The sequence below is a fragment of the Dipodomys merriami genome, unplaced genomic scaffold (genome assembly GCF_024711535.1).
Source record: "Dipodomys merriami isolate MVZ:Mamm:240054 unplaced genomic scaffold, mDipMer1.0.p SCAF_328, whole genome shotgun sequence".
NCBI lineage: Eukaryota > Metazoa > Chordata > Mammalia > Rodentia > Heteromyidae > Dipodomys > Dipodomys merriami.
The window spans coordinates 181,603-209,187 of record NW_027204804.1 but is presented as its reverse complement, the minus strand read 5'-3'; the positions used below and the strand labels follow the sequence as shown (position 1 = coordinate 209,187).

Genomic DNA, 27,585 nt, shown 5'->3' with positions numbered 1-27,585 from the left:
TGCAGGCAGTTACAGTTAGAATAACCATTATTGAGGGCTGGGAGTGTGGCTTAGTGGCAGAGTGCTTGCCTAGCATGCATGAAGCCCTGGGTTTGATTCCTCGGTGCCATGTAAACAGGAAAAAAAAAGCCAGAAGTGGCACTGTGGCTCAAGTGGTAGAGTGCTAACCTTGAACAAAAGAAGCTCAGGGACAGTGCTCAGGCCCTGAGTTCAAGCCCCAGGACTGGCGAAAAACAAAGACCAAACAAAACAAAACAAAACAACCATTATTGAAGATTTGGAAGGATTAGATAGATGGATGGGTGAGTGGAGAGGGAGGAAGGAAGGAAGGAAGGATGGATGGATGGATGGATGGATGAATGGATGGATGGATGGATGGACCGATGGACCGATGGATGGATGGATGGATGGATGGATGTATACATGGATGGTTGGGTAGGTGGATGGATGGATGGATGAGTATATAGATGGATGATGGGTGGGTGGATGGATGGATGGATGGATGAGTGTATAGATGGATGGATGGGTGGGTGGATGGATGGATGGGTGTATACATGGGCATGGGTGGGTGGGTGGGTGGATGGATGGATGGATGAATGTATAGATGGGTGGATGGGTGGGTGGATGGATGAGTGTTTAGATGGATAGAAGGATGGTGGACAAGTTAAGTGCTGAGGACTAAACAGGGCTATAGGCATGCTAAGCAGATACTTTATCTCTTAGAACTGAATTTTAGGTAACCTGGAGCCCTTTTCTGGCTCGGCCACATCCTGGTGCCAGCCAGCCAAGCCCACAATGTCCTGCCCACAGCCACATGGCCAGTCAGGAACCAAGCTGAGATGTGGTTGGACACTCAGGAGACAGGGTGATGGTGGTGATGCTGGGGCTGGAAGTCCCCCCTGTTCCCTAGCGCTCCTGGCGGAAGCTCAACGGATGCCCAATGTTGGATGTCAGAGTCCCAAGGAGGGGTGGTGGAGCACAGAGGATCATGGGAGAACAGAAAGCATCAGATCACCTAGCCACTGTCGGGTCATGTGACAGTCCGAGCAGATCAGATAGGTTTGTTGTTGTTGTTGTTTTAACTAGGGCTTGAATTTAGGGTTTTGTGCTTGCTTCACAGGCACTGCCACTTGAGCCATGCCCCCAACCTCCTACCATTCTTTTTTGGTTGTGGGACTTGAACTCTGGGCCTGGGCGCTGTCCCACAGCTCTTCCACTCAAGGCGAGCGCTCTACCACTTGAGCTACAGCACCACTTCTGGTTTTCTAGTGGTTTATTGAAGATAAGAAGAGTCTCATGGACTTTCCGGCCTGGGCTGGCTTTGAATTGTGATCCTCAGATCTCAGCCTCCTGAGTAGCTAGGATGAACAGGTGTGAGACACCAGCTCACTGGCAAAATCTTACTAAGTAGTCCGGGCTGGCCTTGAATGTATGCTTGTCTTACCTCAGCCTCCTCTGTGCTGGGTGACAAGTTGCTTTTTATCCAAGTCATGGACTCGGTGGAGCTTCTGCTGTGTTACCACCAGCCGTCTCCCACAACTATCATGAGTCACTCATCCACCCATCCATCCACCCATCCATCCATCCATCCATCCATCCATCTACCCATCCACCCATTCATCCACCCATCCATCCATCCATCCATCCCATCCACCCATCCATCTATCCTTCCAGCTCCCACCAGCTCTAACATGCTAAGCTTTCTTCTGCCAGTGGACCTTTCTACTTACTGTAGCTCTGGCCTGGAGCTCTATCTCTTTCTGATTATTTGGCTCTGAGGACTACAGTTCAAAGCCAGCTCAGGCAGAAAAGTCTGTGAGATTCTTCTCTCCAATTATCCACCAAGAAGCCTGAAAGTGTGACTCAAGTGACAGAGTAAAAGCCTTCCAGCCTTGAACAGAAAAGCTCAGGGACAGTGCCCAGGCCCCAAGTTCAAGCCCCATTACCAGCACAAGCCCCATTACCAGCACACACACACACACACACACACACACACACACACACACACACACACACACACACACACACACACACACACACACACACACACACACACACACACACAAATATCAAACAACGACAAAAACTACCGAGTCTCTGGATCTTCCACATATCAGTAAAATCATCAATTGTTTGTTTTTGTCAATTCTGGGGCTTGATGAACTCAAAGGCCTGGGCACTGTCATTTGAACTTCTTTTTTTTTATTATTTTCTTTTTTATTGTGAAAATACTGTACAGAGGGGTTACAATTACATGGGCATCATTGGAACTTCTTTTGCTCAAGGCTAGCACTCTACCACTTGAGCCACAGCGCTACTTGCAGCTATTTCTATGTATGTGGCACAGAAGAATCAAACCCAGGACCTCATGCATGCTAGGCAAGCACTCTACCACTTAAGCCACATTCCCAGCCCTAAAATCACCAGTTGGATGTGAATTCACCCAGACCTGTCTGGGTGGTGGGGACAATGCTAAGAAAGGAATGCTGAGTTGGAAAATCCCATTCCGGGATCCTATGGCCTATTCTACTTGCTGGTATCCAATAATAAGTGTGGCTAGCAACACCTGGGCCTTTGGATGGGCCAGAGGCTCAGCTGAGATGAGGGTAGATAAAGGGAACAGCGCCCAGAGACCCATTCCTGTGATACAGGCTGTGTAAGAGATGAAAATGAAGACTGGTTGTGGGGCTTGAACTCAGGGTCTGGGTGCTGTCTCTCACCTTTTTTACTTAAGGCTAGTGCCACTTTGAGCCACAGTGTCACTTCTAGTTTTAATTGGAGATAAGAGTCTCACAGACTTTTCTGCCTGGGGTTGGCTTTGAACCCCAACCCTTGGATCTCAGTCTCCTGAGTTGCTAGGATTACAGGCATGAGCCACCAGCGCCTGACCACAGCCACTTCTTAAGTAACCCAAACTCATCTAGGATGACCAAGGCCTTCCTGGTGTCAAGCTGGTTAATTCATCCACTGGCCCTTGCAGGTAGGACTGACTATGCTTTCCCCAGTGGCCAGCAAGAGCCCTGAACTGCAGAGGTTAAGTGACTTGCCCAAGGCCACTCATCCAATCCAGAGCGAGAATCAGCCCAGCCTGACCGTTGAGCGGGGGACCAGATCCTGTTGCCATGGTGATCATCAGGCAGTGCCTTGTTGAGCCACAGCATCCTCCCAACCTTCCATCTATTGGTCCCCGTGGTTTCTTTGTTCAGCTGTCTTTCAAGGCATTGGCAGGCAGATACCGCACTTTGATTCCACAAATAGGACATGTGCTAAGATGCTTTCTGGGGTGGACCTATGGCGGGCTCTGGGAACTGCATAGATATCAAGCCACAACTGTGGGGCCCAAAGGAAAGACAAAAGTAGCACCCCAGTGTGACAGGTACTTTAAAGGGCCTGGAATACTGTCACCCAGTCCCAGTAGAGCAATGTTACATGTTCATCTCTCCATCCTTCCCATAAAGCTGTGCCTGCCTCCCTCCCTCCCTCCCTCCCTCCCTCCCTCCCTTCCTTCCTTCCTTCCTTTCTCCCTCCTTCCTTCCTTCCTTCCTTCCTTCCTTCCTTCCTTCCTTCCTTCCTTCCTTCCTTCCTTCCTCTCTTTCTTCCCTTTTGTGCCAATCCCGGGGCTTGAATTCAGGGCCCAGGTGCTGTCTTTAGCCTTGTCAACTCAAGGCTGGTGCTCTACCACTTGAGCCACGGCTCCACTTCCTGTTTTTTTGGTAGTTAATTGGAGATAAGAATGTCATAGTCTTTCCTGCCAAAGCTACCTTCGAACCACGATCTTCAGCCTCCTAAGTAGGTCGGATGATAGAAGTAAGCCCAGCTAGGATTCCAGGACTGCCCAGCTTCGATCCTTTCCATAATTGTTTGAGAGCTCAGTGGTCCCATTTTGGAGATAAGTAAACTGAGGCTCAGACAGGTTCATTCATTTGCCTAGATGGTCATAGCAATGAGGGGCAAACATGGGACTCATAGCCAAATGTAGGGCTCTATGGTTAAATACCGGGAGGGTTTCCCAGAGGATGTGAACCCCCACTGTGAGTGGTTCAAAGGGACTGGTAGTATGAGGAGAAGAGAGAGTTGTTCCAAGTAACCAGCAGCTTGGAGGGGGTCAGCTTGGTGCCTTGGGTGGCTCTGGGGCTAGAGTCAGCGTGGCTGCCGGGAGTCCGGTTATGTGGAGCTCACCTGGTGTTCCCCTCCTTTCCCCAGGGGTGCTCCACTCAACATTCTTGGGTGCCCTCTGGGCTCAGCTCAGCAGGAAGGACCCGACTCAGGGCAGGGCCAGCTTGGCGGAGCTGTGCCAGGTGGGATGGCGGCCCTGGTGGGGTGGGGGTGGGGCAGGATCCCGAGTCCTCACACCATCCTCTCCACCGGTCCGGGGAACCTTGGGTAAGTGACTTCCTCTCTCTCGTCCTCATCTGTTCAGCAGAGAGCGAATGAGCTCCAGGGCTTTTCAAAGGGCGGCCATCTTCAAGGATGGTGGCGTTCAGAGCAGGGCCTGGAAGGCAGCGGCTAGTACAGGGCTGTTACCAATGGGTGTAGCTCCCCCCCCACACACACACCAAGTTCTCTGTTGTCTCCAGATGAGAGGAGCTACTGTGTCTCCTGCTACCCCGATGCCACCTCTGCATCAGGCCTTGTGCCCCAGCGTGGCTGCCAGCCAGCCCACCCCAGGCCCAGCGGGGCCCAGCTGTGAGAGGCGGGGCTGCACTTTCAGGGGGGAGGGGTGGGAACCGGTGAGTAAGACTGAACCCAAGTGTGTTCACATGGAGACCTCCCCCGGGGTGATGGTGACTCACAGAGAGGCAGACGCGGGAGACATGGGGGTGGCCCAGTTATTCCCGGGGAACTGGAGGTGCAGGGGCATTAGAGGACTGGTTGAGGTTCACCCCAGATCCTGCGACTGGGTGGACCAACCTCATGACTGGAGGGCTATGGGGCAGGGGGAGGGGACCACTAATCTCTGCTTGGCTTTGGGTAAAGGCATCATGCCAGGGATGCCTAAGTGGCAAGGGTTGGTTAGGCAGAGGGCAGAGTCAGGCATAGTACAGTAGCCCTGGCCCACCTCCTAGACCAAGATAAGAGGAGAGCAAGTTTACTCAAGGGTGTTAGCCTAAGAGCTTGTTCAGCAGAGGGGGGAGAGGGTCACTTTTCTACCAGAATGATGCCCTCTTTGTTGTGTTTTTAGGGTTCTTTTTTTTTTCTTGGTTGGTTGTAGGGCTTGAACTCTGGGCCTGGGCACTGTCCCTGAGCTCTTCAGCTCAAGGCAAGTGCTCTACCACTTGAGCCACAGTGCCATTTCCATTTTTCTGGTGGTTAATTGGAGATAAGAGTCTCACAGACTTTCCTTGCCTAGGCTGGCTTTGAACTTCGATCCTCAGATCTCAGCCTCCTGAATAGTTAGGATTACAGGTGTGAGTCACCAGTGCCCGGATGCCCCCTTTGTTGTTGTTGTTGTTTTATTTTTATTTTTTTTGCCAATCCTAGGACTTGAACTTAGAGCCTGGGCACTGTTCCTGAGCTTGTTTTGCTCAAGGCTAGACCTCTACCACATGAACCACAGTGCCACTTCCAGCTTTTTCTGCATATGTGATATTGAGGAATTGAACCCAGGGCTTCATGCATGCTAAGCAAGCAATCTAGGACTCAGCTACATTTCCAGCATGATGTCCACTTTGTGGTAGAGAAGAAACTAGTTATGTATAACATTTACTGCCTTTTCTATTCTGTCAGGCTGGATAATAAAAACTGGCTGAGAGATGAAGTAGGGGCCTTTGTCCTCTGAGACAAAGTATCCCCTGCTTTCCCTGCTTTGATTTTGGAGATTGTCTTTCTTTTTTTCTTTCTCATACCACACTGTCCCCATCCTGGGTACCTGGTTGGTACAGAGGTTGGATGTGGCAGATTGGCCTGTAAGTCCTAGCTACTCAGGAGGCTGAGATCTGAGGATCATGGTTGGAAATCAAAGTAGACAAAATCTGTGAGACTTTGTTTTGGTTTTTTTTTTTTTTTTTGGGTCCAGTGGTGGGCCTGAACTCTAGGCCTGGGTGCTGTCCCTCAGCTCTTCAGCTCAAGACTAGCGCTCGACCACTTGAGCCACAGCGCCACTTCTGGCTTTTTTTCCTTTTTGCTTATGTGGTGCTGAGGAATCGAACCCAGGGCCTCAGGCATGCAAGGCAAGCGCTCTACCACTGAGCCACCTTCCCAGCCCAAAATCTGTGAGACTTTTACCTCAAATGAAGCACCCAAAAAAGCCAAAGTGGAGGTGTGGCTCAAGTGGTAGTTAGAATGCCGGCCTTAAGCAAAAAGACTCAGGGACGATGCTCTGTTCCTGAGCTCCATCCCCAGTACCAGCACATGCACACCCGGAAGTTTCATCTCTGCTTCTGCCCCCAGAATGGGTCCCTGCTGTCTATGTGGTATCACGGGAGCAATAAAGGAGTGATGGTAGAAACGTGGGTTTTGCTGCAGAGAAGAAAAGAACAAAGGAGAAAAAAGCCACAAGTTTCAGTGCGGGGGTCACACCTCCTTGCAAGTCACCTACAGGCCTGCCGGGCTCCTGCGCTACTGCCACACCTCAGCAGCAGAAAAGGGCTGTGGGAAGGCTCTCCCCCGAGCCCTGAGCCCTGGTGACTCATGGGTATGTGATAAACCCACCTTCACTTGGCTGTTGGGTCTTCGTCCTATGTCTCCTACCTTACTTTTATGTTACATATCTTTCTTTTTTTTTGCTTCTGGAGCTAGGGCTTGCACTCAGGGCCTGGGCACTGTCCCTGAGCTTCTTTTGGCTCAGAACTAACAGTCTACCACTTGAGCCACAGTGCCACATGTTCTGGCTTTTTTCTGAGTAGCTTATTGGAGATCGGAGTCTCAGGGGCTTTTCTGCCTGGGCTGGCTTCAAACCGCGATTCGCAGATCTCAGTCACCTGGGTAGCTAAGATTGCAGGCATAGATTGTTTTTTTTTTTAATATAGAAAATTATTTGTAGATCTGGGCATGGTAGTACTTGCCAGTAGTCCAGCACTCAGGAGACTGAGTAGCTTAGGCTAGATAGAAGAAAGCAAGCAAGACAAGACCACAAAGAAGAGAAAGAGAAGTGAGAGAGAGAGAGAGAGAAATGATAATTTCAAAAATGAACTTTTACCCTCAGATTCAGATACAAAAGTGGGGAACCTTTTTCTGCCAAGGGTCTTTTGGATATTTATAACCTCATTACAGGCCATATAAAATTACCAATCCAGGGGGCTGGGAAAGTGGCTCAGTGGTAGAGCGCTTGCCTTGCATGCATGAGGCCCTGGGTTCGATTCCTCAGCACCACATAAGCAGAAAAAGCTGGAAGTGGTGCTGTGGCTCAAGTGGTAGAGCACTATCCTTGAGCTGAAGAGCTGAGGGACAGCGCCTAGGCCCAGAGTTCAGGCCCCATGACCGGCAAAAATAAATAAATAAATAAATAAAATAAAATAAAATTACCAATCCAGGCAGATGGGCCTTGGGCAGCCAATGAGAAGCACATCTGTCTGGCCCATGAACCAGATGTTCTCCACCCCTGGGAATGAGATAAAAATGCAAACAATTCCAATGTCACTTAAACTGCTCTATGTCCTGGGAAAAGTGGAAACTCCTTTATTTTAGGAAAGCAACATGACCATAATAGAAAATACAATACACGCTGGGTGCTGGTGGATCACGCCTGTAATCCTAGCTACTCAGGTGGCTAAGATCTCTGAGGACCAAGGTTCACAGCCAGCCCAGGAAGACAAATCTGTGAGAGTCTTTTCTACAATGAATCACGAAAGAGATGGAAGTGGAGGTGTGGTTTAAGTGAAAGGCATCCAGTCTTGAGGGAAAAAGCGCAGCAAGAAGATAAGGCCTTGAGTTCAAGTCCAATACTGGCACAAAGAGAAAAAAAGAAGGAAGGGAGGAAGAAGGAAGGAAGGAAGGAAGGAAGGAAGGAAGGAAGGAAGGAAGGAAGGAAGGAAGGAAAGGAGGGAGGGAGGGAGGGAGGGAGGGAAGGAAGGGAGGGAGGGAGGGAGGAAGGGAAGGAAGGGAGGGAGGGAGGGAGGAAGGGAAGGAAGGGAGGGAGGGAGGGAGGAAGGGAAGGAGGGAGGGAGGGATAGAGAAAAAGGAAAAAGAGCGGCAGGTACCCAGTGTCCCTTTCCTTCTGGGTACATAGTTCCGTTTCCCTTGAGTTCGGTGTGACCTTGGAATGAGAGTGGAGATATGGCCCACCACCTCCACTGCCATGGTTAGAGTAGGTTTATCTATCACCCTTTCTGGTAACCATTACTCAACGTCCCCTAGGGGAAATCCCTCTCACTCAATGACTTGGGTAGAACTCCAGCTCTGGTTACAGCTATGACAAAAAACTTCAGCCAGTAAAAGAACTCCATGATGGCCCTGGCCAGTGCTGATTGGATTAACTGTGAATATAGGACCCAATCAGAAGCAACCAAGCAAATACTAATTGGGACAGAAGGCAGGAAAGGGGATGTACTTGAGCATCAGCCAGAGGGAGAGGAAACCCACCCTAGAGCAGCAGAATAGAGAAACGTGCCCTCGTGTGGAAGTTGAACGCTGTGCATTAACTTGCACTAGAACTTGGAGATTTTGACCTTTTTTTGCTTTGAACCTTGATCCTCAGATCTCAGCCTTCTGAGTAGTTAGGGTTACAGGCATGAACCACTAGGGCCCATCTTCCATTAATATTGAAATCAAATGACTTGTGTTCCCTAGCTAAGGGAGATCCCATACTAAGGGAAATCACACCCCTCTGTGGTCTCTGTGGGGATGAGGAGGGGTTCCGATTGCACCTTGTCTGTTGCTTGGATGCCCCCATGTTCTTGGGCCTAGGAGCCTCTGTCCCCTTTCTACACTTTGCTGGTTCCAGTTGGAAGCTGTGATTTCTCCCATTGTTCCAAAGCAGCACTTACCCGAGGCTGAGCGATGAACAGTTACCTTCTCTACTGCCAGTACACCCACATTTCCATCCTAAACCGGGCTGGCCCTGGATGGTCTTGACATTTCTGAGACACACACACACACACACACACACACACACACACACACACACACACACACACACACACACACACACACACACACACACACACACACACACGGGGGGGCACTCCCTCTCGGTGTAAATGTAAATGGTGTAAATGCTATTCTGAGCAAGGCACACACCAGGACCTCCAAGGGTTTTGCTTCCCACATTCCTTGCCTTGACATGCTCAGTAGTCACTGGTGATGAGTTGGAAAAATTTGCATAGGGCTTAAAGAGCATCTTGGGGGAAAAAAGGAATCAAGACTCAATCTTCTTTCCTTCTGAAGTTCTACATTAATTTGAACTTTTGATGACTAAATTAAGTCTAGACGGAGGATAGACAGGAAAGAACACTAAACTCTCTCAAGAGTGAACTTGCCATAGTCTAGAGGAGGAAACAGGCTAAATTAAAGGCTGCAAGGGCTATTTAAAAGTAATGGGAGCCATATGCCAGCGGCTCATGCCTGTAATCCTGGCAACTCAGGAGGCTGAGCTCTAAGGGTCTGAAGTCATAATCACCAAAAATCTCCAAGACGGCATTTAGGACTGATTCATTCCCCCCCCACCCCCCCCCCCCCCCACACAGAGCTGGAAAACTCTTCTTAAGTCACTAGTATGGCAAACACCAGTTTAATTGTCCAGTACTTGATACTTCAGACCCCACAGTAGTGGAAAGGCAGCACCCCCCAGTGGCAAGGGCTGGCAGTTTCTGAAGCAGTGTTGGCAATACTCTAGTCTTAGGCATTACTAACTTCATTCCAGAGAAGCAGTAGATTGTATTCCTGGAGATGTCAGGTTCAATGTCAGTATGGATACATATACCCATCCAGACCCTGCCTCAAAAAATAAAATAGAAGCCAGTGCCTATAATCCTAGTTACTCAGGAGGCTGAGATTAAGGACTGCGGTTCAAACCCAGCCTGGGCTGGAAAGTCCTTGAGACTCTGATCTCCAATAAACTATTCAGAAAAAGTGGGAAGTGGTACTGTAGCTCAAGTGGTAGAGTCCTAGCCTTGAACACAAAGAGCCGCTTTGGGACAGTGCCCAGGCCCTGAGTTCAAGCCTTAGGATCAGAAGAGGGGGCGGGGGAGAAGAGGAGAGGAAAGAAGCGGGGATTCAATGGATTCTGGTGGCTCACACCTGTACCCCTAGCTACTTAGGTGGTTGAGATCTGAGGATAGAGATTCAAAGCTAGTCCTGGCAGAAAAGTCTCCATGTCTCCATGAAATCCCCTCCCTGCTTTTTTTCTTTTCTTTTTTTTTTTTTTTTATCTGTCATGAAGCTTGAACTTGGCCTGGGCGCTGTCCCTCAGCTCTTCAGCCCAAGGCAAGCGCTCTACCACTTGAGCCACAGCACCACTTCTGGTTTTCTGGTGGTTTATTGGAGACAGGAGTGTCAGAGTTTCCTGCCTGGGCTGGCTTTGAACGACAATCCTCAGATCTCAGCCTCCTAAATAGCTAGAATTACAGGCCTGAGCCACCGGCACCTGGCTTCCATGAAACTCTTACCTCCAATTAACCACTCAAAAACTGGAAGTGGAACTGTGGTTCAAAGTGGTAGAGTGCTAGCCTTGAGCAAAAGAGCTCAGAAACAGTGCCCAGGCCCTGAGTTCAGGCCTCATTACCCCCCCCCACAAAAAAAAAACAACGAAAGAAAGAAAAGCAACAAAAGACCCCCACACACCTTAAAAAAGTGGGAGACAATTTGAAATGGTGGCCTTTCCTTAACATAGCCTAGATCCAGGTTCTTTGTGTTTAGGAGGAGGGGTACTAGCGTGTGAGCTCAGCCTTGGGCTTGCTAAACTGGTACTCTATCACTTGAGCCACACCTCCAGCTTCTAAAGTCAATAGATGTCTACTTGCTCTAATCTAGCCAGGGTGGTGGTTTTTCTTCCTTTCTTTTTCTCTCTCCTTCCCCATTTCATAATTATGTAACCTATTGAATGTTTTCCTCTTTAGAAAGTGAGCGTGGAGGGGGGTGTTTCCTCTTGATCTCAGCCTCCTGAGTAGCTAGGATTACAGGCCTGAGCCACCACAGCTGGCTCAGAGTCCCATCTTCTGTGTCTCCAGCCTTTGCAGACTTCTACCTAGCAGGGGGTGTGGCTCAAGTGAAAGCACACCTGACTGAATGACCACTGTTGGAGACAAAGCCCTGCTCACGACTGTGTTGTACCAAGAGTGCTCACAAACACTGGCTGAGTGGTGGCTGATGGGCTGGCCAACTAGAGGCCCTCAGTCCTCAGATGCCAGTATTATCTTAACATTGTTTAGATGCCAGAGACCTCCTGTACCCCTCCCATCAAATTACTGAGTCAACGCAGCTTCATGATCATTTTTCTAGACTTTTCTTTATTTTATAGCAATTGTCATGATTAGAGAAGTAAATAACACATTTAAAAACCTCAGGGCCAAAGGATGCCAGAGTATTTACAAACACATGGGGTACGGGGGTGGCAAGACATGGATCTGGGGCTGGGATTCCACCCAGGACCCTGCCCAGGCCCGGACACCGATGCCAGTGTCCAGCCCTGACCCACCAGCCACCAGGTGGGTTTAGGGAGCATCTGGTAGCTCAGTAGGCCTGGTGGGGAGACCCTCTAGTTGACCTGTGGCTCTACCTCCCATCCAAAGGGCTCCCCACGCCCCACAGGCCATCTCGAAGGGGCCTCTAGGAAGCACCGAAGGAGGGGGTGGTGTGGCCGGGGGTGGGGGTGGAGGGAACGCACTGGACGGAGGCGCGCACACGTGCGTGCATACTGTACCTTCACAGAACGGCAAGGGGGAGGGGTCTCGTGTTCTGTCTTCTAAGTCTCCATGTCTACAGCATTAGTATTAATTTTTTTTTTTGCTTTTTTTGTTTTGTTTTGTTTCTTTGACAGTGACATAAACTGAGGTAAACATCTGTGACCAACACCTCTCCTAAAGGGCAAAAGGGTCCCAAACCCCACCAACAAGAAACAGCGGCTGCAGTGGTGGCCACAGGAGCGAAGGGCCTGGATTCTAGGGTCAGGCTGGTGGCCACCTCTGCCACTAGGGGGCGGGGCTACGAACCTACAGTCCCTCCCCAAATCTAACATCCTATTACTACAACGAGGGAGATGACTCCACACAGGAGGAGGGGGGGGGGGAGAGGGAGGGAGGGAGGGAGGGAGAGAGAGAGAGATTGAGAGCTCGGTGCAGGACATCGACTGTGGAATCTCAACTTCCTTGTTATTGCAGGAGTCAGGATGTTTAGTGGCCTAAGGCAAAAGGAGAAGTCGCGGCGGGGAGAGGGATCTGAGTGCCCCAGGTGGGCTAGGGCAGTGATGGGGGCCTTCTCCCACGTGAGACTCGGCCCTTGGTGGAAGGAAGGGTTTGCTACTTACCTGGCATGTTGGGCCCCATGCCCCCTGGGGAGGTGTCCAGGAGGGGGCATACGGAGGAGAGCGGGGCCAGGCCCTGGGGCAACCGCACACTGTAAACTGGACCCGGGCAGGGCAGGGGGACCTATAGCCCTTTTTGCTTGGTGGGATTGGGGGGGGGTGAGTTGGAGAGGTGGGGACTGGTTGGTGCTCCCTCTTAAACCCTTAAATACCCCCGAAGCCCAGGAAGGACCCTGGGAGGAGGCAGCCCTGTTGGGCGGGGCACTGCCAGGCCGAGGTGCGGCCTCGCCCTAGCTGAGGTTATTGCAGGGGTCCCCCGCGGGCCTCTGCCCAGGGCAGGGGGCCGGAGGGGTGCGGGGTGAGAGGCAGGCAAGCCCCTGTGCTCGCGGCCGAGGCCCACGGCAGGTGCCTTCTCGCGAGATCCCTGAGGGGGGGTGTGTGTGGACCGCACGTCCGGCCAGGCTGTGTAGTGGGCGCCCCCCGGTGGGCGGGGCGCAGGGGGGCGCGCCCGGCCCTTCCCTTCTACCCGCCCCCGCCCTCCCCACGCCGGGTCCGCCTCACTCCGGGGGAGGGGCGGACGCGTGCGACCCCATAGGAGATCCAGGGGCTCTGGATGGGGGAGGAGCGGGTCCGGGGGAGCCCCGGGCAGGCGCCCGCGGGGGGGCGTCTGCCTTCGCTCCACCCCGGGGTGGCGGGTGGGCACGGACACCCTGCCTGGAGCTTCCTATCCCTGGACTGGGATGGGGTGGGGTGGGGAGAGCCCGGGTCTGCCCGCCCTCCCGTGCTCATCGCCCTCCTCTCCTTAGGGGCTGGGGGGCGGCACTAGATTCGGGGGGCGGGGGGGGGGCTGTGCCTGCCAAACACTTGGGTGATACGCGGACGTCTGCTACATGTTCTACCTGTTCCGGGGGCGCGGCCCTCCCCAGCCCGAGGCCCCGCGGCGGGTGGGGGGGGGCTGGGGGCCTCCTCTGCCCATCTCGGTGCCCGGGGCGAGGTGGGGGGGACTGTGGGGGTACCCTGCCAGGGGGTGCGAGGGCGCCAGGCCGGGGGCTCCAGGGCGCGGCGTGGCCCAGGCCTCGGGTCCCGGCTGCGGGGCTCGGCTCCTCCAGGCCGAGGCCGCCCGACCCGCCGGCCGCCTTGTCTACGCTACTCCCTCCCTTGCCCGGCTGGGGCTGCCCGGGTTCGGTTCCCGCCTCGGCCGGGGCGCGGGGAGGGGCGGGGGTGTCCCCCGGGAGGGAGGGGAGGGGCTGAGTGGCCGCTGCGCGCGCACGCGCACTCGGCGCCCGGCCGGACCGAGGACGGCTCAGACGCAGATCTCGATGGCCGTGGCCAGCACCACCTGCCCTTTGCCCTTATCGGGGCGGCCGTCGGTCCTGCCGGGGGGTCCCGGGGGTGCCAGGCCGGCCTCGGGCACGGGCACGGGGCCCGCGGCGGGGGGCGCGGGCCGCGCCAGGCCGCCGCCGCCGGCCTCGGTCAGCACCGTGCGCTTGAGCGGCCCGGGCGCCTCGAGGCGCAGCGGGCCGGCGTTGGGCGGCCGGTCCCCGGGCGGCCGGCGCGCGCGGTGCGACGGGCGGCGGCGCAGCTCGGACGTGAGCTCGTGCTTGAGGAAGCGGAAGACCTCCTTGGCCGGGCCGCGGCGCTCGGGCTCCAGGGCCAGCAGGCGCTGGAACATGCGCAGCGCGGGCTCGGTGAAGCGGCGCCACTGCGACGGCAGCCCCGGCAGCCGGCCGCGCTGCCAGCGCACGAACTCCTCGAAGAAGGCGTCGGCGCCCGACGCCGCCTCCCACGGGAAGTTGCCGGTGAGCACGCAGAAGATGAGCACGCCGAAGGCCCACACGTCCACGCCCGTGTCCACCGCCAGGCCGTCGGCGCGGCCCGCCTGGCACACCTCGGGCGCCGTGTAGGGGATGGTGCCGCTCACGCGCTTCACGCGGCAGCCCACGCGCCGCGTCATGCCGAAGTCCGCCAGCTTCACGCGCCGGCACTCGCGGTCGAACAGCAGCACGTTCTCCGGCTTGATGTCGCGGTGCACCAGCTGCCGCCCGTGCATGAAGTCCAGCGCCAGGCCCAGCTGCTGCACGCAGCGCTTCACCGTCTCCTCGGGGAGCCCCACCTGCGGGGGGGGGGGGGGCACGCTCAGCGCCGGGGGCGGGGGCGGGGCCACGCTCAGCCCCCGGGGGCGGGGCAGGGGGCGGAGACACGCTCGGCCCCGGGGGGCGGGGCAGGGGACACGCTCAGCCCCCGGGGGGACGGGGCGGGGCCACGCTCAGCCCCCGGGGGACGGGGCGGGGCCACGCTCAGCCCCCGGGGGCGGGGCAGGGGGCGGAGACACGCTCGGCCCCGGGGGGCGGGGCGGGGGCCCCCCTCGCTGCCCCCCCCACCTCCATCCCGGTCCCCCTCCAGCCCACCCGCCGCCACCTCTCCTCCTCCTCCCCGCTGTCCTCCTCGGATCTGTGCCCCCTCCCACCTTGCCCCCTCTTCTCCTTCCTCCCTTCCAGCCAGCCACCCCCCCCCAGACCCCTCTCCCGTGCCTTCTGCTCATTCTCCTGCTGGGCAGCTGTTGACCTCCCCTGCAGAACTGCCCCCCCCCAACTTGACCCTGGTCTCCTCCGGCCCACTGCCCCCCCCTCCTTCTCCCGCTAGCTTTTGCCCTTCCCCCAGCCACCTGGCAGAGCAGACAGCCTGGGTCTCCCCACACTGCCCCTCCTTTCGAGGCCTCTTTCTGGACCCTGCCCTATCACTCTTCCAGGGTGCTTGTCACAGTTGACTGTCATCAGGCGGATGACATGATGCTGGGCTACTGCCCTCCCCCCCCCCCCCCAGGCCTGGCTCTTCTCCAGCGTTCCAAAGAGCGCTCAGTTAAATACCTGTTGATGAAATAGTCTCTCACTCTGGGGACCCCCAAGACCACCTCCCCTTCCCATGCCACCACCCCAAGTACCTGGGGAGGGATGATGTCAAACAGGTCGCCAGCAGGCGCGTACTCCTGGGCGAAGACGTAACAGTCCTCCGTCTCGAAGACCACATCGAAGACCTTGATGATGAAGGGGCTGGAGGACAGGCTGTTGGTGATGCTCACCTCCCGCAGGAAGTTCTTCAGCTTCGTTTTGCTCTTGTTCACAAACTTCAGTGCCATCTTGGTGCCTAGCAGGGGCCACAGCAGCAGCGGTGAGACCCCTCCCTTCCCCTCCCCTCCCCAGCATCTCTCTACACCTTCCTGTGTTGTCCGTATGCCCAGCTCATTCCCAGGAGGCAAGACTAGCCTCTACTTACAGACAGGAAACAGACCAGAGAGGGGAGACAATTGCATGAGATCACACAGCAGAGTTGACCTGAGTCTCCTACACCAGGCTTCAGCCCTGATGGAGCAGGGTCAGACAGGAGGGCTGGAATGGCTCCCTGAGCTCTGTACCTACTTGTCATATACCCTGAGTGTCTCCAGTGTGTCTGTCTAGAGTTCTGCACACAGTAGGTGCTCAGCAAATGGTTAAGTGGATGAACGAGGAAGACATAAGACACTGTAAAGGCACAGGTCTCTGATGACGCACTTGGGCTGGTGTGTCTGGCTGGGTGCATGCCAGGGTGACATCACAGATCCTGTCTTCAGTATTTTCACACTCACAGGTCACACGCTGTAGTGACCCTGTGAAGTAGGCTCTTTATCCTACTTGCAAGCAGCAATCAGGCAACCTCTTGTCTAGTATTCTTCCTGCTGCCCTTAGTTGATGCAGCTGCGTGAAGCCGTGTGCGCTCCCACAGCGCCCCATGCGGGCTTAGGCTGTGGGAAGGCACCAGGCCCAGTGGTTATTCGAGAGGGCGAGGGAGCCCAGGATGTGCAGATCATCCCTGGCTGCCTCATCTTTGTCAAGTGGCGGGATGCTCAGGTCTCAGTGCCTTTGGCTTGGTCACCGAGATGGTCGCTGTGACCTCACAGGGCCCTCTGCACCAGACTCCCCAGGCCCCTGCAGACATCCCCTCACCCCCGCTGCCCCACGGGAACCCTGGTGGGCCCCGAGCAGTTCACCCTCCAGTCTGTGCCTGCTGCCCTCAGACTCATCCCCTCCCCTCCCCCCCAGCCGCTTCAGCTGGCCTCCACTTCCTTGGTGGCCTCCTGGTCCCACCCCAACCTCACTGCTCTGCCGCCACACACTCACCTGTGCCCTTGTAAGCCACCAGGTCGACCTTCCCATAGGTGCCTTTGCCCAGCTCCCGAACAAGCTCATAGTGCTTGGTGACATCGCTGGCGGCCAGCGTGCGGAGGGTCAAGGCCTGCATGTCCTCGGTGAGGAGGGGCACACCGGTGCCCGTCCCAGGGGCGGCCCCCGGCCCACAGCAGGGCAGGGAGTGGGGCGGCTCAGGCTCTGGGCAGCCCACACTCATCTTCTCCCTGTCATGAGGGGCGTGACGTGGAGAAAGACATCAGACCACGGATTCTTTTCCACCTACCTCCTGCCTCCCCAGCACCCGGGATCCCCATGCTGGGCCCCAGGAGAGACCCCGAGATGCCCATGAGGAGGCGGAGAGAGACATCTTTGGCCTGTCACCTTTCCCAAAGCTTTTAACTCCTCTCAGCACCCGTGTACTACTGACCTCTGTGTCTCATGCTGTCACCCACAGTGCCAGGCAAGGCACCTATTTATGTCACACGGAGACATGGCCACCTATTGAGTTCCCACCCATGCTCCCATTCACAAGCTTTGCTTTGTTTTCCTTGAAGCACTGGGATCCAACCCAGGACCTCGCACACACGAAGCATGTGCGCTTCTCACCGAGTCACATCCCAGGCCCATTCACAAGCATTCACCAAAAACACCTGCTGTTTGCTTGATGTGCAGCAACGCCCTGGGGGCCAGTACTGAATGGACACACACAAATCCCTGCCCTCAAAGGCTGGCGTCCCAGGGATAGGTGGCAAATAGTGATCCACAGACAACTTATATATATATATATATATATATATATATATATATATATATATATATTATGGTCAGAAGTGACACAGGCTGTGTGGAACGTGGGCAGGTAGTAAGGACAGGGCAGCCATAGCAAATATCTCAGCTGCACAGTCACAGCACTCAACACAGCTTTAGGGTATCTCCTTAGCCCCCCAAGGAGAGGACTTCCCCCACAGACACACACAGTGCAGCTGAGGACCCGCTTTGTCCCTGCCCTCAGACATAGAATGCCCGTGTCTCAGAGACTCTGCCTGTCCCCTCTGGCACCCACACAAACTGGGTATCTTCCTGGACAGGCTGTCACGGCTACTATTTGTCTCCAAATGGCCCGGGGTCTCTGAAGCTGCCTGTAGCCAGCGGGAGGCTAGGTGTAGGGCTGGGGATGGGACACTTGCAGCCTTGATCGAGAAAGCTAAGCGACAGCACCGAGGCTGAGCGCAAGCCCCCAAACTGGCACGAAAAAGTAACATACTGTCCCAGTTATTATTGAGGTCTGCTTGACGTACAGTAAACTATACACAGTCAAAGCAGATCTGATGGGTTACGATGGATGTACATTCATGAAACCCGCACAGCAATGCATTCCTGTCAGTGGTGTTTCCTTTCACCCTCCTCGTCTTGTCTTCAAAGCAGCCATCTGTAAGGTGGGAGAGCCAGCCTCTCGCAGGTGCGGTGTACGTGCGCATGCGCAGGATGCCAACCTTGCAGCCTTTCAGCCGCCTCTGCCTCTCTTCCCAGCGACACCTCCACCACCACAGCCTCCAGGCCGCCACTCCCCAAAGGACGGGCCCCACGACTCCATCTGAGATTTGGAGCCAGCCAGCCCGGTTTGAAGGCTAACACTCGTCTCTTGCCAGCTGGATGTCTCGGGACAGGGGACTTCATGTCTCTGTGCCTCAGTTTCCCATCTACAGAAGGGACATAGCGTTCCCTTCCAGTAATTGTGACATGGGTTAAAGAAGCGGCGTGGTGCACTGGGTCTGTAATAGGTGCTCGGGGTGAGCACTGGTGCGGTGACCGTGGCCTTCAGCCACATCCATTCCTGCTGGGCCTGGCTGCAGGCCAGAGCCCCCCAGGGGCCTCTCCGCTCATCTGTCCAGTCCCAAAGCCCCTTCCTGTGCCTTCCCCATCTCAGCAGCACGACCCAGCCTCCCACTTCACACGGCGAGGAGGAACATCAGGAGGGAACTTCCTGGCCTCCCACCCAACCACGGCACAGTTCCATCTGCAGTCCTCTCAGCTGGCTGGGGTGCGGCCCCCCACCCCCACGCCCGCGTTGGCTTCCATCCTTCTGCTCCCCCAGGATCCTGCCATCTCCATTCATGAAGCAGCTCCCGCCCCCAGCCGCGGCCTTCTCTTTCCAAGTTTATTCTGATCACAGCGTGTGCCTGGGACTCCCGGTCTAGTCTGACGCCTTGGTGGCTCTCGCCAACCCCTGGAGGGAGGCGTGACACCAGGCCCTCGGGTGTCCAGCCCTGCCTCAGTTCCTGTCGCCACGACTCCATGGAGCCCCAGCTCCAGCCACGACTGGACTACAGTGGGGTGACTGGTCTATCATGGGGTGTCCTCTCCCTACAGCGATCTCCCCTCAGCGTTAGGAAAGCCAGGGCTCACCTCCCTCAAGTCTTGTTGAATGTCCACCCATCAATCGGTGATGAAGACCCAGGTTAGGAAAGCAAGGGGTCAGCTGGAAAGGACACTTCTGTGTCCTTGCTGTGGGCACAGTGTGTATGGGGGGCTCTCCCCGAGGGGTCTGAGTGCACAGCCTTCTTTACCTTAACCCCATTTGCCGCGGATAGCTGGGCTTTCCTCCTGACTCCCCAAGTGATGTGTGGGCTGAGGGCTGTGAGGTGGACCGCCCTGGAGTGTGTAAGCATGGGTGTGCACGCGTGCAACCCAGCCCAGCGTTGGGTTACAGCCTCGTATGTTGCCTCAGGCTGGGTCTGCACCCCCTGGGGACTTGTCATGCAGCTGCGGGTGTCTGTAAGTCCTTTCTTCTCCCACATCCGGGGACAGTGGGTGTCTGGGCTGTCCCCATCCCTCCGGCCTCAGTGCTGCCCAGGGGAGAAGCTGGCCTGGGTCGGGATACAGTCCCAGGGTTAGGTGAGGATGCCCATTCAGCCTTGTGCCAACCACTCTGCCTGGCACTGCCTTAGTAACCAGCCCAGTGTGTCCACCGTCCTGAGCCACACCATTCCCTGTCACATCCCTCCTGTGACTTCCCGTCCTTAGATCTTGTGCCCTAGGAGTGCTAAGCCTGGCCTCTGCTGAGCCCTGGATTCGAGTGGTGGCATCTGCCCTTCTCTGGGCCCACTGAGGATGGGAGGAGGCATCTCAGCTGCAGGTCTGTCCTTAGCCAGACCCAATGCTCCCCCTTGGTTCACAGGATGCAGTGCTGGGGTCTCCTATGGCTCAGTCTTCTCCTCTGTCCCACAGCCCAGGCCTGTTCTTCAAGGCGAGAGCAGATGAGGAAATCAGCCCGCACCCCATCCTGCTGTCACTTCATTCCCCAGGTATGCAGATGCTTCTGACCCACTTACTCTGCCTGTGACCTCAGAGCCCCAATGGGGAGCAGCAGACTGCACGGGCCTGAGGCTAAGTGGCCTTGGCCTTCATCCTAACGTGCTGCTTTTTAGTGGGTGACCTTGATTGGGTCCCACTACTTCCCTGGGCCTCAGCTCACACTTCCATAGGATGAGAAGATAGATGCCTGCACTAACTGCAGGCTTACTGCTTGCCAGGCCCACCCTGGGGACCCCCTCAGCCAGCTTCTCTGTCCAGCCAGGTAGGTATTATCATACCGTCACCTTGGGATGAGAGGACACAAATGAAATGACTGGCTCAAGGCCACACAGCACGGGGATACTTGACACCACCGTGCCTTCGCAAGTGATCACTGTTAGGACATCTCACCCAGAGCCTTCAGTAGCTGGTGGGAAACTGAGACCCAGAAGAGAGTAAAGCCTTGGCAAGGATGCCGGTGCTATCTTCGTGGATGCTGCCGAGGCCTGCCAGGGTGCCAGGCACTAGGGAAGTGTGACACGTCTGCCTCGCGGACGGCTGGAAGTGTGTAGACACACACGTCTGCCATGAGGGGATGGTGGTCCTCTCCAGGCGCCCCGCCCTCCCTGTCCTCACGCCCGCTGGAAGTCAGCCGTGGACGCGGTGTTGCCGGCAGCCTTGTTGACCTCTGCTCCTTCCACAGGGCGTGGCTGGCGCCCAGTCTGCCCACTCAGGCTGATGGCTGTCCCACAGGATCCTCGGGCTGTGCACCCCAAGAGCATCCCTGCTGACCCCAAGGGAGGCCTTCCACCTTCCATGTAGGTGGCGAAGGGCAGGTGGGGGACCTTCGTTTCCATGGCAACAGTCATAGCTCTGCTGGGAGGGCCATGGTGATGGAGGAGGGCTTTCCAAGTAAGAAGCAAGATGGAACCACCTACCACTTCCTGTTGGCGGGCAGCTTGGGCTGGGTGCCACCCTGTGAAGCTACACGCTACACTCAGCACAGCACCCAACCCAGGGAGCTCTGAGATGCCTATCCCCTGTCCTGTACACGCATACTAACACACAGCATGTACATACACTAATGCACATATACACACGTGCGTGTGCACACGTGCACACATACACACACACACGCACACGCAGTGCTGCCAGCTTGACAGAATTTCCCTCACTGAGTCCTCGTGAGAACCTGAAAAAGGGGCGAGAAGCATCCTAGGTTTTCCAAACACAGCCTGATGAGGGTCTGCCTGATCTGTCACCATGCTCACCCAGGGTGAGCACACACCTGGATGACTTTGGTAAATGCAGAGTTGGGCGTCATCACACTGGATGGATGCTTTCCACTTTTACAGATGAGAGAGGGGCACGAGACCCGAGTGATCTGCTGGGGTTGTGGCAGAGACTGACGCCATTCACCATGTGCACGTCTCCTCTTCTGTACTGCCACGTTTCAGCTGTCCGGCAGGCACCACGTTCTTCAGTGCTCAGCCGTCATTCTCCAGGTGTGGCTAGGAGGCTCGCCTTCCCCTCGGGGATGCGGAGAGAAGTGGCAGGTGCCATTATCGACCTGCTGCTGCTGCTGCTCAGAGATGCAAGACACTCTTCCGTTCTCTCTTCTTCTGGATACCAGTCTGAGGTAGAGGGCCCCCAGACCCAAAACGTTAAGGGACTCACTCCAAGGAAGGAGGAGCCTGGGTCCTGAAGGCTAGCTGTGGAAGGCTCCCAGCTGCTTGTTTGTTATGGCGGCTATTCCTAGTCTGATTTGAGTAGCTGGTAAGCGAGAGCTGAGATGTGAACCTCAGCACGTTCAACTGCCTGGAATTGTGGCCCGAGGTTACACAGGATGGAGATGTCCCTGACACCAAGGGAGAAGAGTAATGACCGGGATGAAGGGGACAGGCCTGCAGAAGGAGGGCCTGCTCTGATCCTGCCTTCCAGAAAATATTAGTAGCTTATGCTGACTGCTTTGCTAACCACGGTGGGTTAAATTTAAATCATGACAATCACAATCACCCAGTCCCAGTTACCCTTGTCTTCTAGAGGGATGGGGCTCCAAGCCTCTCCAAAGCCCCCCCCCGTGGAGATGGAGCTGTTGTTTTAACACTGTGAGGAGGCAGCGTAGCTGAGATTAGGCCGTGCAAGCTCTGCCTTTGTGAATGGGCTAAGGCCACTGCCATGAGTGGGTTCCTGGCAAACGTAGCTCCCTTTTGGCTGCTCTCTGACCCTCCCATCTTCCACCATATGCTGACACAGCACAATGCCAGCACCTTGACCTTGGACTTCTCAGGTTCCAGAACCTTGAGAAAAATCTCTCTTCATTCTGAACCACCCAGGCTGCAGCTCTGTAGATGAATGGACCAAGGCAGCCGTGAAGTACAGATGGGCTGCGTGACTCTTTCGGAACTCAGGATTGGCAAGGCTGGGGTTTGAACTCAGGCAGATTTCCTGTCCCAGGCTCTTAGTGTCTGGTGTTCTCTCAGTCCCCCGGTGGCAGATCCAGGCAGACTGCAACATCTGACAGGGAGGAAGTGCGTCCTCCATCCCTGGAGGGGGTAAAGAATCAAGAGGGTGGTGGCCAATCTGCTGCCAACTCTGTGGAGGATGAGGATGGACCAAGGGAGGGAGGGAAGCCAGGCCTCTTCTGTCCCCATGCCCAAGCCTCTGGACCTACTGGGCCTTTGCTGTGTCTTTATCATGTGCAAACTCACTGGCTACATCATGCTCCTGATAGGTGCTCCCTTATCTGAATTAGTATTGCTAAAAAGTCCCTGTGTGAAAATAGGAGCTAGGGGCTGGGAAGGTGGCTCAGTGGTAGAGCGCTTGCCTTGCATGCATGAGACCCTGGGTTCGATTCCTCAGCACCACATAAGCAGAAAGAGCCGGAAGCAGCACTGTGGCTCAAGTGGTAGAGTGCTAGCCTTGAGCTGAAGAGCTGAGAGACAGCGCCCAGGCCCAGAATTCAAGCCCCATAACTGACAAAAAGAAAAGAAATGGGAGTTGTGGGGTGGACACAGGGTCAGGAGCTGGGACCTCCGACCAGCCTCATCGCTTCTCTGTGAGCTGAGCACCTGAAGCTTGTGTGGCCACCTTCACTGTGCTCTCTCACCAGCCTCCAGATCCCACCCTCAGCCCTCCTTCCACAAGTAGGCAGATAAACCATCTTCAGGCTGGGATTCACTGTCCTGGACTTGCTCATCTTGTGTGTGGTGGTTCCTGGGACCCCTTTGTCTGGGTCCACCCCGGGCTTCAAGGGCAGCACTGCCCCAGCCTGGCCAGCCCTTGGGTCCATCCCATTAGCCAGAGATAGATGTGTGACCAAGGTGACCCCACAGCAAGGAGCCACAGCCATCAGGAAAGAGGTTCCCTGAGCCTGGGCCACCCAGCCCAGAGCGGTGGACTCTGCCGTCACCAGCAGCCGGCCTGCCAATGCAGCCACAAAGAGGCGCAGGGCTGAGAGTCGAAGAGTCTTGGTGACTTTGAGACCTGAGTCCTAGCATGCCGAAAGCTATTTTATTTCATGAATCAGTATATTTCGCTTTGCGCTTAAGGAAGCAGGTTGAGTTTATGTAACTCCCAATCGAAAGACTCCAGTGTACCCACAACCCAGCAAGAAAGTCGGGAGCTCCTTGAAAGGCAAGCAGCCCCTGCCTTAATCACGCTGCTATTCCCAGCACCGAGCCAGGGCGACGAGTGCTGGTGAATAATTCCTTACGTGTTTGGGAAGTTGTAACTTTTTATATCTTGGCTTTCATGCATTTGACCTTGTAGGTATCTTACTGTCCCCCAGGGGCTGCACGCAGCGTCACCAGCCCCAGTTCGATGAGCAACGATTGGTCCAGGTACACCGAATCAGTCGTGGGCTGGGCCAGCAGCCAGGGCGTCTGCAGGGTGGGGGTGCTGTCACCTCCCATAGGCCCCGCCCCTGGGAGGACACCGAGGGCAGCGCCCAGGAGTGGCCCTGACCCTGTAGTCAGAGAGGTTGGAGCTGGCACACGACAACGGAGGAAAGTGACACTGGCCAACACTTAGGGACTGTCCTGTTGTGTTCTGTCATGGAATCCTCCATGGCACGAAGACTATGACTGACTCCAGTTTACAGATGAGGAAACGGAGCCGCTGAGCCGTCATCGGTTTTATTTTGACGCAGGGTCTCACTATGTAGCCCAAGGTAGCCTCCGATTTCACCATCCTCCTGCCTCAGCTTCCCCAGGGCTGGGATTACAAGTGTGCACCACCAGGCCAAGCATTACCACTTGGGGCCTTGTAGAGCTGGATTCCTGCACTTTCCTGTCTCTGAAGTTGTATAGTAAGAGCGACCACTTCTGTGACTGCCTCAATGATGAACATTTAAGGCCATGCAATCCTCACGGTTGACTCCTCTTTACAGATGAGGACGCTGAGACTTAGAGGGGCCCAGCAACTTGCCAGAAGTCACTCAGCCCATGAGCAGCCGAGCCAGGAACTGGGTCTCAACTGCCTCCCTACTCCGTCTCACAGACTTCTTCAGCACCACAGGAGTGGACAGCGCCAAGTGCAAGGTTGGGGGCAAGGGAAGGACAGAGTCCGACCAGGAATGACTGCTGGGGGCGGGAATCTGGTCATTTACTATGGTCATTTACTTACCCAGACTCCTACTGATGGGTACTTGGTCTTCTGCAACTGCTATACGGTGTGTAGACATAGGCAGAAGATACTTTGCAAGGGGAAGAGGTGTAGCTATATGGTAAGTTCTAGAAGCAGGCTGTCCAGTGTCCTCGGGAGCCGTGCCAGCCCTGGCTGTGTAGGTGAGTGCTGCTGCTTCTGGACCGGGCATAGCAGCCACCACCAGCTCCCTCATCCCCTCTGGGTCTCTGTATCATTTACCGATGAGGTCAGACAGCTCTGAATGTCAGTACACCATCTCGACATGGGGGAGTAGAAGGGACGGTTTCTCCTCTGCTTGCATCAAGTAACTCTAGAACCAGAGCCGACGTTAACAAAGGTATCTGACGGTACCCAGCACCACCTGTGGTCACCTGCCAACTTACTCCCCTCTCAGCTATACCACAGTAACTTCTTGTTTTGTTTTGTTTTGTTTTTGGGTCCGGTCGTGGGGCCTGAACTCTGGGCCTGGGCGCTGTCCCTCAGCTCTTCAGCTCAAGGCTAGCGCTCTACCACTTGAGCCACAGTGCCACTTCCGGGTTTTTCTTTTTTGCTTATGTGGTGCTGAGGAATCGAACCCAGGGCCTCATGCATGCAAGGCAAGCGCTCTACCACTGAGCCACCTTCCCAGCCCTACAGTAACTTCTTAAAGGGCTCCATAGCTTCTTCCTTCTTTCCTTCTCTTCTCTTCCCTCCCCCCAGCCTTCTTCCCTTCCTCTCTTGCTTCTGAGAGGGTCTTACTATGTAGTCCAGGTTAGCTTGGAACTCATGATCTTCCTATCTCAGCTTCCCAAATGCTGAGATTACAGGTGTGCACTACCATGCTCGGTTTTAGTTCCCAAAGCTTATTCTTGACACAGCCACCCATTCATTACTCCTGGGCCCAGTCCCCACCCTGCAGGCTCCCACCTTGTTGTAAAGTCCTTCCCAGGGCCCCCCAGGACCCTTCTTCTCCCTCTCCACCGCCCTGCTCAATGCCCTGGCCCCCCCTGCAGGTTCCTGAGCCGCCAGTTCCTCTGCCTGGACCCTGGACAGCTCTTCCCTCCACATCCACCCGGTTTGCTTTCTGGGTGGCGTTCTGCTCTGATGACACCTTCCCCCGCCCCCCTGCAGAGCTGCCTCCTGCCCGCCCTCCCTTCCCTGTCCCCTGCTCCATTTCCCCAGCAGTGCAGATCACCTTCGATGGATTATATAAGCTCCCGACTCCAACACCGAGGACGAACGGCACCCTCCTGCTAGATCTTAGGCACCCAGAGGGCAGGGGCTCTTTCCCAGCTGTGCCCCCTGGAGCTACACAAGGCCTAGCACAGAGCGGCGCTTAGTAAATATCTGCAGGGTGAATGAACAGCTGTGTCTTTGGGGAGAGGAGGGGAGGCCGAGAGAGAACAGAAGTGGGGGGGGAACAAAACGTCACTGAAGCAAAAGGAACTAGGCATCGCAGTGGAGCAGGGCCATCAGAGGAAAGTGCCAGAAGTCAGATCTGCCCACCTGCCCTCTCTGCATGAAGGCTGTGCCTCAGGGAGCAGGAGAACATGGGCCCAGTGGCTGCCCTGCCCTTCCACAGCGGGTCAGCCTGTGCTCAGGAAGCCCGGCCATCCCAGTGTCCTCAACACAGGTGTCCCAGACTGGCCCCCTGCGTCTGCCGCCTCACACTTTCCCACAAGTCCCTGCTCTCTGTGCTGGATCTGCAGAATCTACATGTGGATGCTCCGGCTTACCACCAGGGAGAAAGGGCCCAAGGCCTAGCCCTCCGCCCCAGATCAAGGCTCCAGAAGTGCCTTGAGGAGCCCTGGCCTCTGCCACTGTCCCTAAGAATCTTACTCCACTTCTTCGGAGCTCTTTAGTGTTGTGAGATGAGCTAATCTAGCACTTTTTACTCTTCAGGGCCCAATGACCCTCTTCTCTGGGAAAAGTCTTCACGCAGTCCATTGTTTCCTACGTCCATCGGGGGGATTGCCAGGTCTACACCGGGTCTCCCCCTTCCCTGTGAGCCTTAGACACACATACATGGCCCACCAAGCGGCCTGTTTGGGTTTGGAGGAGGAGGGAGAGGAAAATATTCTCAAACTGGAAAACAGAGCTGAGAATGTCCACCAGGCATGGCAGGCTGCAGGGAGAATGACATGGGCATTTCCTAAAGTGCCCAGCACAGGGCAGATGCTTAGTAGCTTATTGGCTAGCCCTGCTTCACTGGGGACTTTGGGAGAGCTGGGTTTTCTATTCCATCCACGAAGACTAAATCTCTCCCTTGACCCCATTCAAGTCAGCAGGACCGTGATCACCTGACCCCCACCCATCTTCCGGATGAGGACACTGAAGGAGGAAGCCACGGATCCCACGTCCCCACAGGGCCGCCTGAGGTCCTTAGTGCTGTGTGTGCAGCTCCCTCTGTCCAGCCCTGGTCCCCCCTCCCAGCTACTGCAGCCCGCCCCTTCCCCAGGGCACATCCTGCTGCCTATTAATAGTCTGTGCTGTTGCCTGCTCGCAGCTGGGGCCCAGAGTGGAACAGGCCGCTAGGCCTATGGGAGCAGGCAGAGCCCTGAGCCTCACCCTCTGGTCTATTGGAGAGCCCTGGGCCCAAGGCAGCTCCTGGTAGCAAAGAGCTTGCGGGGGAGGGGGGGGCACATTGCTGGGCAGGCAAGAGAGTGAGTGGCAAAATTCAGGGCAGAAGTGAGGGCAGTCTTTTAGGGCTTCAAGGACCTGGATTTCACTCTTAATGAAATGCATGACATACCCACGACCTGAGCAAACCCTTCCTGAAGGCAACCTGTATACTGGGCCCTGCCAGGTGAAGCAACACATGACTCCATCCTGGGCCTGGCTCTTGGAGACCCAGGCGCCTTGGGGTTGACTACTCTACACCGTGCTCCGGGAAGGCCCCAGTAAAGCCTTTCAGTGAGCTCCCATCTCTTCATCCCTAAAAAGGGGACTACATTCCCTTTCTGATCCAGGCCTTCCAGGGTGAATATGGAACTTTCAGTGGACACAATGAATTCACAGACCGTCATTCAGCAGACACTCATTTACTGAACCAACTGCATCAACAACCCTACAGGACCAGTGCTAGAATCATCTCCTACAGGTGAG

The 27,585-nt window shown here is 55.5% G+C and overlaps 1 protein-coding gene across 2 annotated transcripts in view; it reads right to left on the bottom strand.

The window, feature by feature from the left end:
* Nucleotides 1-11,383: 11,383 nt before the first annotated feature.
* The window catches only part of LOC138841699 (serine/threonine-protein kinase SBK1), a 40,317-nt gene continuing 24,115 nt past the window's right edge, over nt 11,384-27,585 (bottom strand). For both annotated transcript variants that reach the window (XM_070042478.1, XM_070042479.1), the window contains exons 2-4: nt 16,552-16,784; nt 15,339-15,541; nt 11,384-14,510 (exon numbers count right to left, since the gene is read on the bottom strand). In XM_070042478.1, the coding sequence (XP_069898579.1) occupies nt 13,701-14,510; nt 15,339-15,541; nt 16,552-16,777 (1,239 nt within the window). In that variant the 5' untranslated portion in view covers nt 16,778-16,784 and the 3' untranslated portion in view covers nt 11,384-13,700. The remainder of the gene's footprint in view (nt 14,511-15,338; nt 15,542-16,551; nt 16,785-27,585) is intronic.